The sequence below is a fragment of the Syngnathus leptorhynchus genome, chromosome 11 (assembly GCF_054491065.1).
Source record: "Syngnathus leptorhynchus isolate UIUO chromosome 11, UIUO_Slep, whole genome shotgun sequence".
NCBI classification, from domain to species: Eukaryota; Metazoa; Chordata; class Actinopteri; order Syngnathiformes; family Syngnathidae; genus Syngnathus; species Syngnathus leptorhynchus.
The window spans coordinates 9,635,339-9,656,148 of NC_141205.1; the positions used below are offsets into that span (position 1 = coordinate 9,635,339).

Below are 20,810 nucleotides of genomic sequence, written 5' to 3' on the forward strand. Positions count from 1 at the left end.
ATGGCTACTTTACCTGGAACAGTGCCTCGAATGGTGCGCCCCACACCGGGTCAGAACTACCCACGGACTGGCTTCCCCCTGGAAGGTGAGCGGACATGGAGACTTTTTGGGTCTGGTTGGAGACGCTCGCATTAAGGTTACAAGTGTGTCGTAAATTAAAAAGATTAAATTGAAAAAGATGAAAAAAGAAAATCGAATACATGTTTTTTGTTTCTTTATGTTTACATTTTTTTTGCGCGTGGGCCTACATGAAGGTCACGTATCTAATTAAAGGAAACGAGATCCAAGTTCTATTTTAAAACCTTTCAAGATCATGTCTATTGTATAGGCTACTGTTACTGATATCGTTAAAAAAATCACATTTTAATTTATCCCAAAGGTATTTTCTGTACCCAAAGTTATATATATATATATATATATCGCGAGGTTGAAGGTTTTTGCATTAATGATGAACTGAGTTCATATTTAAAAACATTTTTTTAAACATTATTTGAATGAAAAATAACAGTAGCGGTCCATCATAGCACAAATCAGTTTGAAATAATATTTCCTATGTTCAGATCAACTTTGTGTGAAGGATCACAAATGTAAATTTTTCTTACACATCGAAGTTGCATGTGCATGAAGGTTACGTGTTTTTACCATTCCTATTAGTTATATCACGTAAATGACATGCTGCAAATTATCTTTTTAATGTTATTTTAAACAACGTCGTGCGTATTTTTCTATAATGCTCTTTAGTGAGCATTTTTAAACGACCACAAATGTGCTTTTTTTTTATCGTATGCCTCAAAAACAACAATAACAACCAATAACACAAGTGTCTATTTTAATAGCATTAAAATAGACGCATTACTGCTCGGGGCCGCCAAAAGAGGCAATCTAATTGTTAATTTGGCGACAACTCCCCACGCACACTCAAGCTGTCTGCAGCATACGGCAGTGGGACGATGAGGCGGATACGTCTGAAGACCACTTTTTGTATTTGCATGCATTTATGGCAACCATTTTCCCATTAGGGCTGCGTTCGTGCTCAAGTGGCAAAGGAAAACACGCGCGCGCACATACACACAGACACATGCGCGTGTCGCTTTTGCAAGTTGGCTGTGGATTTGCTCGAGAGGGCCGTCGCAGCAAATGGCAAATAAGCCACGGGAGAAACGTTGGAGGATCACATCAATATTTGGACAGCATGACTAGGAATAATCAAGGTGGCAAAGTGTCAGCCTCTTCACTGGCTCTTAAAACGTGGAATTGGAGCGCGTGGAGTAGGCTCGGGTGCATGCACGTTGGATGACACACTGAATCTGTGCATCATATCTATTAAAAAAAAAAACGAAATTATGCACGCGTGGGGTTTTGTTTTGTTCTGTTTTTGTTGTACATGTTCTGACAATCATGTCGCCCACGCAGTGTCCACCCCACTGGGCCAGGGCCGGGTCAACCAGTTGGGCGGCGTGTTCATCAACGGGAGGCCCCTGCCAAACCACATCCGGCACAAGATCGTGGAGATGGCCCACCACGGCATACGGCCGTGCGTCATCTCGCGACAACTGCGCGTCTCGCACGGCTGCGTGTCCAAGATTCTGTGCCGCTACCAGGAGACCGGCTCCATCCGCCCGGGGGCTATCGGAGGCAGCAAGCCCAGGGTAAGTGGGGTTGAGGTATTGGCGGGGGGGGGGGGGGGGGGTTCCATACAGAAAAGCGTGCACTCTGCGGAACCAGCATTATAGGGACACCTGCGCGCTTCAATGGCATTCATTGCAATTAGTTGTATCAACGTCATGACCATAATTACCTCTCATAATTGATTCATCCATGCAACTGGTGCCATGTAAACAGGTAAATAATGCGGCAAAACATTCTCTCTTCGTTTTATAATATTTTTCATATATTTGTCTTTTTTTTCTTTTGTAATTCATTTGTTGAGCTTGAGGCCGGCCATATACGTAATTAGGTGCACGAGCACAGTAGACTATATCAGCAATCACAACAATCAATAAAATTGAACGTGTACGTGTGTGCGCGTGCGTGCGCGTGTGTGTCACTACACTTCGCAATAGCATACTTGAATCACTAACTTTACGACTATTATTGCATCCTTTGTTCACTATTCACTACGTCAAAAATAATAATATTCATTTATATAGTTACTTGATATAACATTGGGTACATTTGCACAATGTGATGAGATCCAATAATGCTATACTGCACAATTGCTTTCATTTCTGATACAATCTATTCATCTTGAAAAGTGATGTTTATTCAAGAAGTTAAATTATCGTCTTTTATTAGTTGTGTATTCCTCATTTTATTTTTTTTTATTTTTTTTAAATGCAATTTTGAAATATTGCTGTCTTAACAAAAGCCACAATTAACATATAGCCACCAGTCATATCATTAGGAACACCAGCCAATTTCAGTAATAGCATCAGCCCATAAAAGTGTTTTTTTATATGCATGTGTGTATATTTCCTTGTATTGTCACTCTGTGCAATTCTTCATCTGCATGAGGAAAAGTGAGCAATATGTTATGTTGCAGTGATAAATATTATAGTGATACACTCAAGAATGATGTTTAAGAATTTCAAGGCATCAAAATTCAATAGAATTTTAAGGTGGACAATTCAATAAATCTATTTAAATTTAATCAAATGAAAAGTGCCTTTCTCTCATTTTCAATAAAGAAATAGGAGTTTACAGAACTAATTGCCCTTTCTATTATCTAATAACTTACTAAAACAACTCAGCCAATTGTTTTGAAGCAAAAACTTGCTTTGTTGTGCTAAATAACTGTCATAAATGTCAATATTTTCAAGTTATTCCAAGGTAAATTACTTTTTTAGCTCCCCATAATACGTTTTTTTTTCCCATCTGTGTATGACTGCATTCAATGTCCCACCATGAAATGGCACCAATTAAATTGCCCCCCCCCCCCCCCCCTGTCAACTTGCAACTTGCAGCAGGTGGCCACTCCCGACGTGGAGAAGAGGATCGAGGAGTACAAGCGAGAGAACCCGGGCATGTTCAGCTGGGAGATCCGGGATAAGCTGCTGAAGGACGGGGTGTGCGACAGAAGCACAGTTCCTTCAGGTGAGGCTTCATCTGGTAAGCTGCAATTCTTCTTTTAATAACCTTATCATAGGAGCCGACAAGTGCAGAATCGCTTGTCGTCTAACTGCTTGATTTTTTTTTTTTTTTCAAGGAGAAAAAATATGCCTGCAAAATATGCTTGACTTTTGTGCAGTGTCCTTCAAATAAGATGATTTGGTTGTATTGTGGGTTTGAAGGGCTAATCACCCATTTACCTTCTTGTCATTAGTGAGCTCCATCAGCCGCGTTTTGAGGGCCCGATTTGGCAAAAAAGATGACGAGGATGACTGTGATAAGAAGGATGAAGACGGAGAAAAGAAAACAAAGCATAGCATCGATGGCATCCTCGGTGATAAATGTAAGTTAGCAACCTTATGGGCCCTTAATGGCTTCTCTCTCTATATATAAATATATATATATTCCACTTGCATGTCTTGTCAGCTCGGATGGGAAGATTTGCCCAAATTTGTCCAAATGCACTTTCCTCCGAGACGTCCTCGTGGGACTTGATTCCTTTGCTCATTCAATCCATTATTTATGAGAGACTTGGCATGAAGGTATTTAGCGGCAGGAAATTAATTTGTGTTGGCCAGTTGCGCCTCATTCATTCACACGTTCAGCCATTCATTCGCGGTGTGCTGCTTTGACCCTCCCCATTCTCCAACCCATAAAAAAAGCCCCCCTTAAACGGCTGCTGACCCACGGTCACTTGTTACTTTTAAGTTGAAATCAATGAGGTTAGTTGCTTCCATAAATGCTTCCATTTTGGAAAACTATGGATTTTTCCATTATATTAGCAGGAAGATGCATACCCATGTGTAGGGAAATCATATTTGGAAGGTGTGGAGAAAAATTCTGTCGACAATACATAGTTTAAGAATATTATTCCTTAATTTTTAAAGTAATTGTGAGCATTTTGTACATGAATTGGAATTTAATAAATATTTTGCACCGCCAGCAGTAAAGTATATGTATACTGAATTTATAATAATTTGGAGTAAACAATATATTTGAAAAAATAATTTGGAGTAAACAATATATTTAAAAACGTAGCATTTCTTATATATATATATATATATATATATATATATATATATATATATATATATATATATATATATATATTACTGTAAATACTGTAATGCTAAATATACATAATATAATAGACGCACTGGGGATCCTATTTTATGTGCATCGTGAGAAGCGGTTGATGGATGGATGAATGGATGGATGAATATATTTGAATTTTCAATCACTTTTTTTTGGTCACCCTCGGATAATTACACGAACGCCCAACATTGTGAAAATTATCCTGAATGACCGCGTGTTTTATCACTTGTGCGTAATTACGCACACCTCACAAATTTGGAGCTGGAACATCGGGATTAAATTAAATATGTATAGGCTTGTAGTATAGCATATCAAAAATGCCAATCATTAATTGAAAGTAGTGAAGATTATGAAAAAGGCAATATATCGTTTTGAAAGTTTATATTTGACTAACGATGAATAAAAATGTATAAAACGTTCTATACAATTTTAAAACTTTGCTATGCAGGGCAATAATTTCTATCATCCTTAATGTTTTGATTTCGAGTTCGCATTTCTCGGTCAATTGCGTGTAATTGCGTAAACGCGCACCTGGAACGCGGGATTTGGATTTCAAGCTTTAATAATAATAATAATAATAATAATAATAATAATAATGGCCATACATAGCTACACTCCCCTTTTCAACTTGAATACGAACTTCAACAAACCTGCCTTCCATTGATACTTTTTTTTTCTTGCACGGAGCCACAAAAGCAAAATCCTGGAAAGCAGAGCAGCGAGAAGCGCCGCACTGGCACGTCCATTCTCCCTCAAACAAACGCCAGGAAACTTTGGACAAAAGGGCAAGGGGGACCCATAAAAAGGAAATGAATTATTCAGCACGCCCCGCTGCTAGATAGTTTTGTAATTTCATATAATGGCCCGATGGAGTGGAATCAGTTGATAGCGTGAAAACGCTCTCTCTATTTGTCTTCTCTTTTTTTTTTCCCCCTGCACCCTTTGCCACGCTTCAAGAAAAAATTCTCCAAGTGTCCACATGCACGTTTGACCACGTGTACTCCCCTAAAACCATCCCATAATTCCCCTAGCTGCTATTTGTCGCCGTTTTGCCTGTGTTTTTACATCAAGGAGAGAATTAGATGGCTATAAAAAAAAACAGACAAGACTAGATGGCTTTTAATAATAATAATAATGTTAATACTTATTAGCGGGGAGCAGCGGAGACGAGGCTCGCCTGAATAGGTGACTACGTGTTCACACCGGGTGTAATAGCTGGCAGGCACGCTCACAAATGTATTTATCCCCAATCAGCCGCTCACTCTGGCGGCGCGCGGCGCGGCCCCCCTTATATGAGCAGAGAGGGGCTTTCAAGCAGATTAAACGCAGCCTTTTATTTCTTTTCACTTTCATCTCAGAGCCGAGCTCACATCGTGGCTCGCCCTGGGCGCAAACATTCATGAGGTTTTCTCTTTTATTTTCATTCCACTCGCTCGTTCTTGCTCTTGCTCTTTTTTTTTTTTGCGTCTCCAGATTTAAGTCCTTCTTATTTATTTATCGAGTTGTTTATTGTGCGTGTTTTGGAGGTTACATCACGGATTTATCCCAGCTTTAATCGAGAGTTCATTAAAATAGCTGATCAAACTACAGTCGCGTCTTTTTCCGTTAATGGCAGATTAGAGGAGGATGTTCAAAATGTGGTTTCGGGGCCATTTGCACGCCACCAAATTATTATTTGGTTTCTAATTGGCGCTATGTTTCTTGCTAATCATAATTCAAATAATAGGAATATTCAGGAAACAAAAATGTTTGACGATGCAGGGGAAAAATGTTGATATTTCAAATTTTACAACACGAAGCGATAGACTTGTTTAACTCTGTAAAAAACGATTCAATGTTATATTTTTCTTTGAAAAAATTTACTCAAATGTAGCACAACAGTATATTTATAACGAAAGTTGAAAAGAAATGCAGACTTTAAATTAGTTATAAATAAAATAAAATTATACGGTTTGTAATTGATTATGTTTCAATAAAACTAATATGATTATTATGATTATTATTTTTAGTGGTGATAATAATAATAATAATAATAATAATAATAATAATAATAATAATAGTAGTAGTAGTATATTTTTCTTCATATATATAGAATTGATTCAAATATAACAATGAAATCGTATCTCGTAATTTCTAATTACTTTGCCATGAACATCACCCAAATATGTGTGTATTGGTGCTATAATAGTAATCACAATTTCTACAGTATAACAAAAAGATTACTTCTTTGTTCTTTTTTTTTTACATTCGTTACGAAAATGTGTCCTCGTGAAAAAAAATCGACACTGAAAAATAAAAAAAAATAAATGTAATCAGCTCCCCCCCTTTTTTTTTTTTTTTTGCATGATGCACATCTGCCACACATGCAAGTGACGCACGCTGCGACAGGCGATGGACACTCGAGCAAATCGCGGGATTAGCAGGTCCTCAGTCTAATTAAACAGATGCCAGGTGGGATTATTCCCCAGTTTGAAGGAGGGGAAGTGACAGAGAGGTGCGAGGGGTAGGGTGGAGAGCACGCGAGCATGTCTGAAATTTAATTTGGGGTGGCGGCACAAAGTATTATTCCATTGCAGGTCGTCCTTTTACGCAGCAAAGCGTGCACGATCTCCCATTTTATAAATGTATACATTGACAATATTTTGTCTATAAACCTCGCTGAATGAATGAAGGCGATGTTGGGGTGGGGGGGGGGCATGCAGAGGTTTTAGCGTGTGTGTGTGGAAAGGGGGGCGGGGGGGGGGGATACTGGAGCGCACTTCAAACAAATCCATCTGGAACAGTGTGTGAGAGAGATTCAGTGAAAGTATGGGCGAGTTATTTAGCTATTAATAACGTTTTCTTTCCTCGGGCGCGGAGGAAGGAGAGTGAGCGAGCACAACTCCATCTGTACGAGCTATTTGGCTTGGTTAGGAACTGAGAGGGGAGAGCACCCAAATGGTGGGCAGAGATAACATACCCATCATAGCGCAGACCCCGCGCTGCGCTTCACTGCATTAAACTCGGATTAACCTCCCATGGCCCCGCACACACTCGAGACACTTCGCACTGGAATTTACATTGCACCATGCGGCTACACCAGACAACGATTAATAATAATAATAATAATAATAATAATCATAATCATAATCATAATTCAGGTTATTATTATTATTATTATTATTATTATTATTATTATAAGGATGTGCATTTCTCTCCACAAAATGATTCAATACAATGATGACCAATATTTTCATTCAGTACAATTTAGCGACATGAAATTAAATTTCATGTGGGCTGCATGTTTATTTACATGCAACAACCAAGTCATCCAGAATTAATTAAAGTCAAGAAACAGCAAATCTTCAGCAACGTCAAACAGATTTATACCCGGTGTACATCTTCCACATACTTCGATACGATTCTCAATATATAGGATGGAAAATGATTCAAGGATGCACCGATTTCAAAATGGAACAATTCAATTTTGGTTTAGTTACATCCCTTATGGAGGCATGTAGAGTAGACAACACAGAGCTTGGGGGTTCCTCGGCCATTGTGACCTAGTGTCCTTGAACAAAACACTGATGGCGTGTCATCAGATGGAGAATGAGTAAGCAGGTAGAAAAGCGACAACCCATTTACCATGACGATACCACTGTATGATCCTTAGATCAAATAAAACCTTTGAGATCACAAAAACTCCACAAATACTCGTACTTCATATTAATAATTGATATTTGTTGGATCACTGCATAATGACAGTTATTTATTAAAACATTGTTTGGGGGGGGAAAAAGTGTCAGCGTGTTAGGTCCAATAACAAATAAAAATGAAAGCAAGAGTGGTGAGACTGGGGTGGGGGTACGGGCCAACCAAACCCAGAGTGACATTTCAGTGTCAGCGGCTTAAGCGTCGACAGAAATATAGATCTGAAAAAATAAATAAAAGAGGGGGAGAAGGCTTAGATTCCTTCAGCGCTGCCATTTGACTTTGATCACATCACAAATATTCATGGGGGCACAAACACTCTGCCGCCATTATCCCAGATGACAGTGATACCTCTCAAGGCTGTCTATTAATTAAAGTGGCGCGCTTACCATGTGGGAACGACAACTAGAGCAAGAAGAAGAAGAAGAAAAAAAAAAAAAGGTTCCCCCTCATCTCTTGTGGTTTCTCCTCTTGAAAAGGGCCAATCTTCCCTCCCTGGCTTCTTGTGGGAAATTTAAAAAGTCTACACAGAGGAAGACATGGGGATTTCTAGCTCATTTCTATAAAGAGCCTTTTATAATCCTTTCCTGCTTAATAACTTAAAGGGATTCAATTTCTCCCCTCGTCGACGGGGAGGGGAGGTGGCTTGTGATCGCGTATTGTCGGGAAGCACTTGAAGGTTAACACTTCCTGCTCCCGAAGAGCACCACGCAACGTCTTAGTGTGATGTCACCAGCCTGTGATGTTTAATAACATCATTTTATTTACCGACCAAAATTCAATTCGCACACTTTGGATAGAGTAGTGCGCTTGGGGTCTTCACGCCACGTGAGACAAATTAAACAGGAAGTGATACCCCCTCCAGGTATCCTGTCACAAAACAACATAGGCCGCCTTTCATTAGGGTCTGTGTTTGATTTCCTTTCTAATTTTCACTAAATGCAAGATGAACCTCCCAAGCGTAGTCTAGCTATCCATCTTCTATAGCATTTGTCCTCATTCGGGTCTCGGTTGAGCTGGAGCCTAGCCCGGCTGACTTTGGCGAGACCCAAGGACTACTTTGGACCAACAACCCTTCTCATTCCCACCTGTGGACAATTTAGAGTCTTCAACAAACCTAACGTATGTTTTTAGAACGTAAGAGGAAGCTGGCCAGTACCTAGAGAAACATGCGAACTCCACACAGGAAGGCCCGAGGCAAGATTCAAACCCAGAACCTCAGAAGTATGAAGGGAAATGTGCAAACGGCTCGGTCAATATGTTTCCTCTGCAATCCAACAGGTGGAGGAATTTAGAAAGGAAAACAATTTTGCAGGTGGCACATTGGTACACCAAAGAAGGTCAGTGCGATCCAATGACCCTGTCAGTAATTAATGCAGTTAGGAGAATCACACACGATCTTAATAAAAAAATATATTTTTCGTATCTACTGCTTAGTATAGATAAAGTATTGTGTGTGTAAAATTGACAGACCTCTTTGTGCCACTATATTATAATAATAATTTAAAACGTGCCAATTTGAGCTGCAATATAATGAGAAGGGTGGAAAAAGTCATTTTCACGCATAAAATTAAAAAAGATGTACCATAAATGTTAAATACTGTGTAACAATTAGCCTAGGCAACTTCATGTTCTTCTTCGGGTCACATTCTCATTGAGCATGAATCCACAGCGCCTCTGCTGGCCACAGCCTAGTCGTGCATGCCATTTTTATGACTCAATCAAATCTACATGGTTAATTAATTGATGAATCAAATATTATTCCTAGACTTCAAATATACGCACTGCTTTTCTAAAGATAATGTGCATTTTTGATTGACAATGAGCTATTAACTTTACATGTTTGTTATTGTGGTCCTGTTTTGAGAAGATTGCATCTCAGTGAGATCTATTTCTAATATTTGGGGTTGTTATTCAGGCCCCATGAGAGGGCCATAATATTAGAAACGGCTCCGAGTATGATTCAGTCATCTTCCCCGCCGCCAAGCCTTCCATCTCCCCTCCTCGGAGGCGTTTAATCGTCGCCCGCTTTGTTAGCGTTGATGTTTAATTGGCTGTGAGAAGATGAACGAGGCTGACAGGAATCAGCTGTCCACACGATCCCTTGTGGCTCCGACTCGGAAATCATAACCTGAGCGGCTTTTCCTCCCGCGAAACTGGCTCGTTGAACTTGTCACATCTAATTAGGGTGTTAAAGCGCGCTGGGAGCATCGGTGGGAAACAGTAGGCGGCATGGTCCGGGGGCAGCCAATAAGGCATTTTGGGGTCAGATGGTGGAGGGGGTTTGGAGGGGGTTGAATTGGACCACAGTGGGCTTTTATTTCAAAGCTTTCCTCGCCCGCTTTACCGGCTATTACATCAATTACGGCTGTCCGGCCGCCAGCAGGCGAACAGGGCAGAATGCATGCAGTGAAGCCTTGTTTTAATTGACTATGAAATTAATTAAAGCAGATGTCTAAGGACTTTTAACATTGGCCACATAGTTTAAAGGTGTAACAGAGGCTTAATGGCTTACAGCCAAAATGACCCTAATTTTATTGCATGCTGTCATCGGAGTTGACAACAAGTGGCATTTTATTTTATACTCTGGCAACACAATGCAATATTGCTTCGTTTTTTTCCCCCTTAGTTATAATTTAATGGTCTGAAAAACACTATGTAGTGATTTTTTCAAACCTTTTAAAAAATTCAGCTTAAAGAAAAAAATAAAATTTTTGCTAAAACATCGAAGCAGCACTTCTGATTTTTTTTTTTTTTTTCATAGCTACTCAGTCCTCTGTCTGGTGCATCTCCAAAATTCAACATTTACTTTCCTGAGCAGTTTGTGTGAAAAAAAACACGATTGTCTTCCTGCTCCATTTCAAGAGGTTTCATTCTCTTGCCTTTTGTGGGTGAATACTTTTTTTCTTGTATTGCGGCATGGAAAGAGAAAGTGCAAAAAAAAAAAAAAGGTTGTGTGATGTCTGACAGCCTCCTCTCGCTATTGTTCCGTGCCGGGAGGAGAGAAAGAGGAGGGGAGGAGAGAAAAGGCCTTTCTGTTATTTTCTGTCTTGAAACTTGCTATTCAGGCCAGTTGATGAACTCCTCCGAAAAGTTTATTAAGGGGACCAAAACAATAGGAACCAAAGCCTTTGGTTGCCCAGGCAGACAGTTTATAAACTAGCAGCCATTGTGCCTCAAAGGCAGATGCATGAATACTTTTGAATGGGGGCCTTCAAACTGACACGATAAGGCTGGACAGCAGCACTCTTAAAAAAAAAAAGGACACAGGCCGCTTCTGCTTTAGCTCTCGCTCCCTTTTTTTTCTTCAAATTTTGCATTAATGTACATCTGCAAAGGAAGAGCAGGCGGGAGGAGGGTGCTGTCTCTCCTGGCTATTTTTTATATTTTTTGCTCTGTTGCCTTAAATAGCGCGAAAAAGAAAATACTGTGACATAAAAGGAATCCAATATTGCATCATATGTTTTAGAAATTGTTGTCAAAATTTTGGATGTTTTTAACTAAAAATGCTGTTTGCCGGCTTTACACAAGATATTTTTAAACCATAAACTTTGCTTGTGTGCTTACGCTAAAACATTTTTTTCCCCACACCTCTCTGCTTCGCTAAAATCCATTGCTTACTGCCAGTATTGCCTAATTTTGAGATCTTTGTTTGCATTTTCACATGAAAGAAAATTTGCGATTGCCGCCTTTCACAATATTGCTTAAAAAATGAAATTTTTGCTGGATAGTTGCAGCCTCATCATTATTAACACTTTTCTGGAATAATTCAAAAACTAGAGCCAATTCTAGAAAACACAATGCCATCATTGAAATTTTCTTTGCACCAAAATATCCATTATTCATCAGTCCATGCAGGTCCGTTGTAAAAATTTTTTTTAATATAAGTAAAGACAAACACAGAAAGTAAAAAGTATGTCTTTACGAAATGGCCATTGTACTCAAGCGGGCTCCCGTGTTGATATACTTTTGAAGGGGGCCAGCAGCCAAGACGATACATTCTTGGCGTCCTTTTGAGTGGACAATAGCCTGTCATTCTTGATCCCTCATCCCTCCCCACGTCCCTCCCCTCTGCAGCCTTCCCTTTGAGTCCACTCGCTCTCTGGCTCGGTGCCTCCCAACTTCAGAGGGAGTCCTCTGATTTGTGACCCCGGCAACCCTGCACTTAATCTGGCTAAAGAGGGATGGCGGAGTGCTGTTGGGGGGGGCAGCCTCCCGTCAGAGGCCCCCGAATAGAGCGAGCCGGCTCTGGCAGGTGTCAACGTTAGCAAACAATTGGCGGGCGCTGCCATTGCCGCGTAGCCCAGCGCCGCACAGGACCGGCGCTCTGAAAAGAGCCACATAATGTGGGGGGAGGACAAGGCAGAGAGATTACACTCTCAGACAGCTATTAGCGAGGATGAGGCTTTTCTAAACAAACGAGGAGGAGAAGGCGATCAATACTGTGTTAGTTTACCAAGTGGAGTCATTACAGTGGCTTATTTTCTGCCCCATTGTCTTTCTCTCCACTTTCTCCCAACATCTGTGAGCCGTATTGGCAATCCAATTTGCAGCAAGGGAGCTGGTTTATTTCTTCAGTCTTGTGTCACTTGCAGTGGACATAACGCTCAGGCATTTGTCCTTGTAATGAATCTCGATTGGGGTGTATTACCTCTGCTAGGATCGCGGAGGCTGGCCTCCATTAGACTGGAGTGAGCGGAGGAATTGGCTCGGAGGAACGAGTTGACAACGAGCGGCTCTCGAGTGGATATGTGTCTTGACAAGAAGGTCGGCGTCTCCCCAAAGGCCATTTATTTACCTCTCACGGCTGATTCACCGGGAGAGACGTGTGAAGGGAAGATGGTGTTTTAATGGGAGAAAACTGGAGAGGGAAGACTCTGAGGGAGTGTTTATCCGGTACTGGTTTCAACGTTAACGTGACACCGTTCTTAAATGAAGTCGACATTTGTCCGACTGCTTATGGGTTGTTAGCACAATTAGAAAATTCTAACTTTATACATTTGGGCCTAGCTGTTTATCTCCAAGACCTCACATGATGCTGGTAGAGCTAAAGGAGATGACTAGCATTGAGCTAGCATTTGTTTTATACTCTATTATTGTGTTATGTTAATAATAGTTGGCATTGTGTGCATTTAAGACATGATGCTTAAGCAAAAAATGATCCATTACTGTTGCTTTAATTAGAGGTTAGAACAAAATGGCAGGTGACATACACGGCATTAAACCGCGGTAAAAAAAACAACAACCCGTAACTGATTGACCTCATGACCGTTAAAGACAATAGTCACTATTGTTTAAAAACACAGAGAGCTTTCACAACAAAAAAGAAGATAAACAAACGTAGAATATTATCTTGCGTTCCCGCTAGGAGGCACAAAGCACTCCATCTTTTGTTTGTGCTTCCATCGCAGCAATTTCTGTTGTAAACATGATTTAATTCACCGTGTAATTCCGTAAATCACAGTCATCCCGACCAACGAGTTATTTATCAGACATGTTTGGCGGCTGACAGTTGACGTCAAACGACAACAAAAGCCATTATGTGTGTGTGTTTTTTGTTTTTTTGTTTTAGGTGAGGAAATGATCTTCCCTACTGGGAAGATGACTGTAAACTTTTGGACTCCAAAAAATAGGAAGCAGGAAGGATCACGTTTGACTTTTAATGATGTGCGGTGCTTGACAGACAGAGTGGTCTATTTAATTTGTACGACATTTGTTACTGTTTCGGTATAACGCGAGGCACATCAAAAGACCCTGGCATTGGATTTCCTCGCCTGTCTGAGGGAATCTTCTGTAGTCGTAATAATAAAAAATAATAAGCAGGACCTCTGGCACAAATGCGTGTTTGTCGTGCTGATTAAGCTGTCGTTATTCCGGCAAAATGGTAGCTTTGGCAAAATTAGTCGACGCCACGCCGGCTTTTATGATGTCCATGTAAAATCAGATGAGGCGGTCAGGAGGCACGTAATTTATTGAAAAGACGGCGAAGCACTTTGCAAGCGATTCACCTCGCCGTCGAGGCTTGTCAAAGTCTTGACTGCTCACCGCCGAGCTGCATTGCAAACCAGACAAAAGGCGTTTTGGGGCTAATTTTATTACAATACGGAAAGAGGGCCGCATAATGTGCAACAATAATTAGGTTTAGCACACACACCACCGCCACCATGCTCTGCTAGTCTTCAAAAATGCCCATTAGCTTATGCTACTTAGCGCCAGAACATTTCCCATTTTATGCTCATGATGGGCCACCATATTCATTTGTTTTAATTAGCAGTGCCCTACAAAAAGACTACAAACACATTCAGCAATCCCCCCCCCCCTGTGAGTGTTGCCAATCACAAATGTGTTCAAATTGTCCAACAACTTTGCACCGATTTTCCCAAACTAATGGGCTTATTTCTGCATCGTCACTCATTGCCTCCCTGGGGAATTCGCGGCGCTCGCTTACTGTGTCTATTACATCCATTCTTTTCACATTTATATATGAATATATGGAATACATGTTTATAAAATACAAAACATTGCTTTCTTTATAGAATACACTAGAATAAGCCATTCCGAAATGAAGGGGGGGGATTCAGATTTTACAACAATGCTTGATTCACAATATAAGAAAATCTGAGTCAAACATGAATAAATGCTTACTGTACTGTTGTGAGTGGAACACAATGGAAAATGAAGTCGCACTGCAGCATGAGCATACTGTTGATGAAACAAAAGCAAAAGACTTGGTTGCCTCGCTGTGTACAAACAACATTTTCCTCCACAGTGGTGCTGAAATACTTTGAGTTTGGTTGTAAATGAAAGAAAGAGCGAATCCCACCACCCTTCGAAGCTGTCACGTTTTCACACTTGGGCAGCACCCAGGCATGGGGAGTCAATATGTCAGCATTTATGGATGCCCCGCGGTGCTGCACAGGCCTGTCAGGCACCTATTCATGCTCTAATGGCCCCCCGAGGAGCTTGTCTCTGCGGGCTGAAAAGGCAGGGAGGCCCAGTGGACTGGGGGCGAGGGCCAACGGCTAGCGTGCGCTCTCACGGATGCACCGCGCCTTCTTCCCACTGACAAGAGCTATAAAAGAGCATCCCAACGGCTGCTCCTCACGCTTCAAACCAACCCCCCCCCCTAAAAAAAAAACTAAACTCCAAAATAGGTTGCTGGCTAATCATTTGTTGTGAGAAGATTAGAAAAACTCCCATCGTTCTTCCTCCTCTTCTTCCCGACAGACAAAAGAATGTCCCACAGATGAAAAGTTTGGACATTTTTTCTGCAAAAACAGTCCAAATTTTGATTTTTTTTTATTGCGAGTGTCGGCGTTTCCACCCCTTTTGTGTTTTATCGATCAGCAATGATGCGCACCAAGGAAATATCTAATTCCCCTTCATTCATCTGTTAATGAGCAAATAATGTAGATTCTTTCTATGCCAGCGACGTATAGTGAGTGAAATGAGTGAAGCTTAACGGTGTCATATGTTCCATCTTTGCGCGAGGGCGGAGCATGGAGATAAAGATTGATGACTTGCCATAAAACAACACAAAACTGTCCGGGTCAGATGTTGAACAAATGTGTGATATTAAGGTCCTGCCGTGAAGAGCTTCACTGACTATCCTCCTGAGGCACTTCAGCCGTTTACTGGACGGACTCAAAACGATAAAACACAAATACAATACTCTCAGAGGAGCTGCTTTTGACCACAGCTCACACGCAGACACTCACAACATCACGCGGCAGGCCACCAGGCTCCGCCTCTTAAAGGCATGTCATACGTAGATACTACACTGCAAACAGTATTTTCTATGAGTTTTATTAAGTTTAAAGGAGTAAAACTATTTTCAAGTATTTCTCCCCCATAGCATGGCTTTTGACCAATTGTATTTGAGTTCATAGTGTGAGGAAAAAGTTGCCTCAACTTAACTCCAAATACTTTTAATACAATACACCGGAGAGAGACTTTTTCCTTGTTGTTGTTTTCCCACCCGCTAAAAGATAACCGCGGGAGGTTCTTCATGGCGAAAATTGTCTTTCAAAGTGTCGCGTTTATCGCCGATCTCGTCGCCGTCGCGCAAAGTCGCTATCTACTGCGAATCGGGACCGTCCCCTTCACTCGGCACCCCCTTTGGGATGACGTGCCTTCGCCGGTGATGCCGTTGTCCCAAAAATGCAAATTGAGCAAGTTATTAGTTATTTGATGTTGCTGCACCGCCAACCGCCATCCGCCGCCTCCCCAACTCCACATCCCCGAAACATCCCACAGTGTTGTGCGCTTGAATCACATGCAGTCCCGAGGACAGGCAGGCCTGTTTATATGCAGGCCTGGAGCAGCAGAGACAGCACAGAGACAGATGCATGTCACAGATAGCAGATCCCATCGCTTATCTGGGGCCGTGTGCATAATTAGGCCTTTTGATACTCAACTCCCCCCATGACTGACAAAAAGTATAATTGCGCTATCATGCACGACAAAAGGTAGGCACAAAAATAAACAAGTCAACATAAAAAGGGGGAGAAAAGACGCCGTGTTATTTTTGTCCTGTGGGATACAAGGGAGGGGAAGTAAACAGCATTTTCAGCTAAATCTGCTGTCAGTCACAGTCAACTGGTGTGATTCCGAGCTCACAGACTGGTCCTGTGAATGCCTGCAACACACACACACACGCACACACATGCACACGCACACACAGAGCGCAAGGCCTCGTCGTAATTATGCTGGAACTAATATGCTTTTCAAAATGAGCCATTATGAGCTAATGCCGCGCTGCCAAAGCCCTGTCTGTTTTTGTCCCCACGTCTCGGATAGCACGCTAAAGGTGCGGCTGGTATATCAAGAACATGGCGGCTTGGCTAGTCTAGTTGTTTTTTTTATTCACGACTGTATAAAGCACCTGGCAGAAGCTTGTTTTTGTCATCCATGTATTTAGCAGGGTTCTCCTGTTTTTGTTCTCTCAACTTGGCATAACCAAATTTGAACCCAAAAACTCTTCACCTGCACAAAGAGTGGCTTTACAAAAATAATAATGTTGAGTTTTGATTGACACTGTTAGGGAAGCGCACTACATCATACTGAGAACTGTTTCTAATATTGTGGTGGAGGAGTCGAAGGGTGTGTTGGGATTGTGGGTGATGAGGATCCCATCTGGAGTGTTAAGAGACTCGCGGGGGAATCCACGGGGGCTCCTTTAAAACGCCAGCTCACCTTCAAACTATATGAACTAAGTAAGCTCAGTCTTTCAAAAAAGACTCCGTGTCACATTAAAAGTAAACATAGCAGTCAACATTTCATCTGTTCACCCAAATGTTTGCCGGAATCCCAATTAAGCTAAAAAAAAAATAATCTTCTATGTCGACAACCTCATTTTATTTTGCCTGAAATTCTGTAAATTTTCCTTTTAAACATGCTTTGCTGGTCGTTTCTTACAAAATTCCTGAAGTAAACAAAGTTTTAATTACTTTATGTGGATCGTGGGATAAAGTCCAGAGATCCCGATCGGAATCGCAGTTCACGGTTGTTCATGGAAGTTCGAAGCCATACAACACTAGTGTGAAGAACGTCTCGGAATCAACTCTGCCGTTCACAAGTTTTCATGAGAAATAACTCATTCTCCATCTTAATCAAGCACTTAGCCATACAAAAAGCTCTGACCAGGATTTAAAATCAATGTTTGGCGGAGGTTGGGGGTTGGGTAAACCTTCAGGGGGCCCCCCTGGAGAAGAACGCTCCGCAGTAATCTTGCCCACTGGATGGCGCATAATTAGATTCTAATTGGACTTTATGTAAGTAACGACAGACGCGAGAGAGGTTTATCAATATCCCATGAACCCTTCGAGCGGTGGTATTATGCGGAGGTCTAATCAGTATGTACCTTTTTGTTTCCGAGCGGACTATTAACGGATCGGTCTCGAGCCCCCTGTGGGAGTGTTGTTTGCCCGTTTAGGTGATTATTACCACTGGCGAATGGGTTCAACAAAACAAAAGACATGATTTTTAAATGTGGTCATTAGCTGCTAAACACACTAAAATTGTGCCTGCAGTCTTCCTGAAGTCACAGCAACTTCCCAAAAAAACAAAAACACAAAGCTGGGTAGTCACAAAACTCCAAGAAATGTTGTTTTCCAGATAAAAACACCAAACTGAACAAAACTGCCCAAGTAATTTTCAAAGAAAGATAATTGGGTCAATGGACTTTCTTTCACATCCAGTCCCAGCTGGGTGCTCCATGCCTGGTATGTGTGTAGCATGTTCCCGTTCGCCCGTCCTCATTACAGGCAGGCCTGTTGACCTTGTGCTTGTGCTTCATGTTTAAGAGCAGATGTGTTGGCTCTGAAGGGCTTAATGGAGAGCCGGCGTACATGCTATCAGCTGTCCAGGGTTATCAGTCATTAGCCCGGTGGCGGGCTGAATGTGACACCGGGGGCCGCGGTAGGTTCCTCGCAAAGTCTCGTAAAGGACAAAGGAAAAGACGATCGTGGAAGGAGACTTGGGCGTCCCCTCGAGTCCGCATCGACAGGGGTGACTTTGGAAAGCTATCCGGGCCCGGTCTCAAGTGTCGTCACGGCAACTTAGCCGGCCGACGGATGTACGCATCCTCATGAAAACCAACAAAAGGATACGTGGTGTATGTACATATCCAACTTTTGTATGTTCAAGGGCGGCGCGCGTTCCAAGAATTAATCTTTTATTAAAACGGATAAGACTGAAGAATTGATTTAATGAATGCGTCCTCATGTCCGGCGGCCACGTTGTAATCCGCAGAGAATCGTCGAGCGCGAGCTCAGGGGGGACCAAAAAATGTTGGTGGAGTGGCCTGTGATGATAGTCTCTATATAATCCCATAATTCCTTGTTTAATTAAACTCTGGAGTCGGCCTTGAGACTCTGCCAGCTCTGTTGCTCTTTTGTTCTCACAGTTGTTATTCGGAGAGTATTCTTTTGTCCACTTCTGCTAAAAGATGCAGCCTGAGAGCACCGTAAACGAAAACAACGGCTAAGGTGACCATTTCGTCTTTGATTGGAGCTGAATGGTGTCATGAGCGAGAATCTGGCGGCTCTTGCACATGTTCCCCCTTTTATTTTCCCTCTCCCACACTTTTCTGGACTGCGAGTGATGCAATCCAACAAGGCCTGCAGCAACACTGGCACGTCAGCGCCGCCTTGTCACTGTCTCAATGAGGAAATTATGAAAATAAGAATTTTGTGACATGAAATGAAAGGGGCCATGTAGTCTGAATAGACGTGCAGAGGAGGTGAAAATGATGCAATTTTCAAAATTCTGTTTTAATGGTAATGCACGATGGTAATGCGCGTTTTGCTGTCAGAAAACGTCCCTGTCGGGTGCGGATTGTGCGGCTTTCTGCCGTATCTCCGTTCCTCGAGCAAATCGTCGGCTTAGCTGAATGCCTGAAAAGTTGTGTAAAATGTGTTCTAATTCACTTAATGACAGTAGACGCAAACACAAGCGTTGAGCTGAATGGCTTTGCCGCCATATTGTGCTGTTTGTTAACACACACACAAATGCGATGCGGCTGTGTATAAGCAGTGTGCCCTGGGCCAAGGAGCAGCAAGGTGGCCCGGGCAGATTAACTCAACTACGGAGCTCCGCCCCCTTTCCTGCTTCGGCACTCCGATTTAACTTCCTCTACCCATGATGATCCCCGCTTCTGAATCAGGGTTGTGTCTCAAGGCCTCTGCTATGACAAATTAATAGTCTCAGATTAAGATAATATTCTCACATCTGTACATAGTGAAATCACGTTTATCACAAGGAATAAATTCCAGACACGCCCACAATCGGTGAAAATCCCTGAAATGGGCAGGGGGGGGTCTTTTACCTCAGAGGGTCGAATAGAACAATGGCTATGTTTACATGGAGGCTTTTATTTGGATTAAAAATTTGATCAGAAATCAGATCACCCAAGAAATTAACAGGAAATTACAATTTGCCTTTATAACACTAACTACAATGAACAATAAATACAAAGAAAATAACCGTGGCTCTCCTTTCCCACAAATACCTAAAACACCTTCCTAAAACGCCTTCATGTTCTTCCCCCGACTACCCCGACAACATCGCTGAACCCTCCGCGTCCTTTTTCTCCAGGTAGCCGCACAGACGATGGCTCCGACGTGGATTCCGAGCCCGACTTGCCGCTGAAGCGCAAGCAGAGGCGCAGTCGCACCACCTTCACCGCCGAGCAGTTGGAGGAACTGGAGAAAGCCTTCGAGAGGACGCATTACCCTGATATCTACACGCGGGAGGAACTGGCTCAGAGGACCAAACTGACAGAGGCCAGGGTGCAGGTAGAGTCTCTAACCCATACACCACTTTTACCACTTTTTTGTTGTTCTTTTAATGATGTTTCACAGTAAATAGTAGGACACGCACTGTTAGCAGAATTAGCACAAAAAAATAGAAATAAATAAATAAATATATTTGTAATTAATTTATTTTGGGAATTTATAAATATATAAATGTTTAATATATATTTATTTTGTATGTATTCTTTTCACGTTGCTATTTTTTATGTATATTATTTATTTATATACACATGGCAGCGATTTTTTAGAGGATTGTACTAGCTGTAATTTTATTCTAAAATGAGCTTTGAATAGAGGCTAATGCCCGCTGTTCCACATCGGAATCGTAATTCTCACTTGATGGGTGTTGATGTAGTTTTAAGGCTCGTTGATCCCAACAAATGCATCGTTGTTGCACTACTATGGATTGCATTGCACAGTGCTTTTAAAGGCGTTCCCATGCTTATCACCAGCCTCCAGTGTCGTAGTCTCCGAGTTGCCTGCCTGCTTGCCTGCCTGCTCGGGTGCCACGCAGCTGTGTGTCAGCGAGGGAAAATATTTACAGTAGAGTTATAGCGGCAGCTGTTCTCCCAAAGTTAGGGGGGGGGTAAGAGGAGAGAAAGT

The 20,810-nt window shown here is 41.9% G+C and overlaps 1 protein-coding gene across 3 annotated transcripts in view; it reads left to right on the forward strand.

Annotated features, from left to right (window-relative positions):
• The window catches only part of pax7a (paired box 7a), a 41,502-nt gene continuing 20,692 nt past the window's right edge, over positions 1-20,810 (forward strand). For 2 of the 3 annotated variants that reach the window (XM_085924011.1, XM_085924012.1), the window contains exons 1-5: positions 1-85; positions 1,414-1,649; positions 2,964-3,108; positions 3,323-3,451; positions 19,990-20,189. In XM_085924011.1, the coding sequence (XP_085780137.1) occupies positions 1-85; positions 1,414-1,649; positions 2,964-3,108; positions 3,323-3,451; positions 19,990-20,189 (795 nt within the window). The remainder of the gene's footprint in view (positions 86-1,413; positions 1,650-2,963; positions 3,109-3,322; positions 3,452-19,989; positions 20,190-20,810) is intronic. The other variant, XM_085924013.1, reaches the window with a different exon arrangement.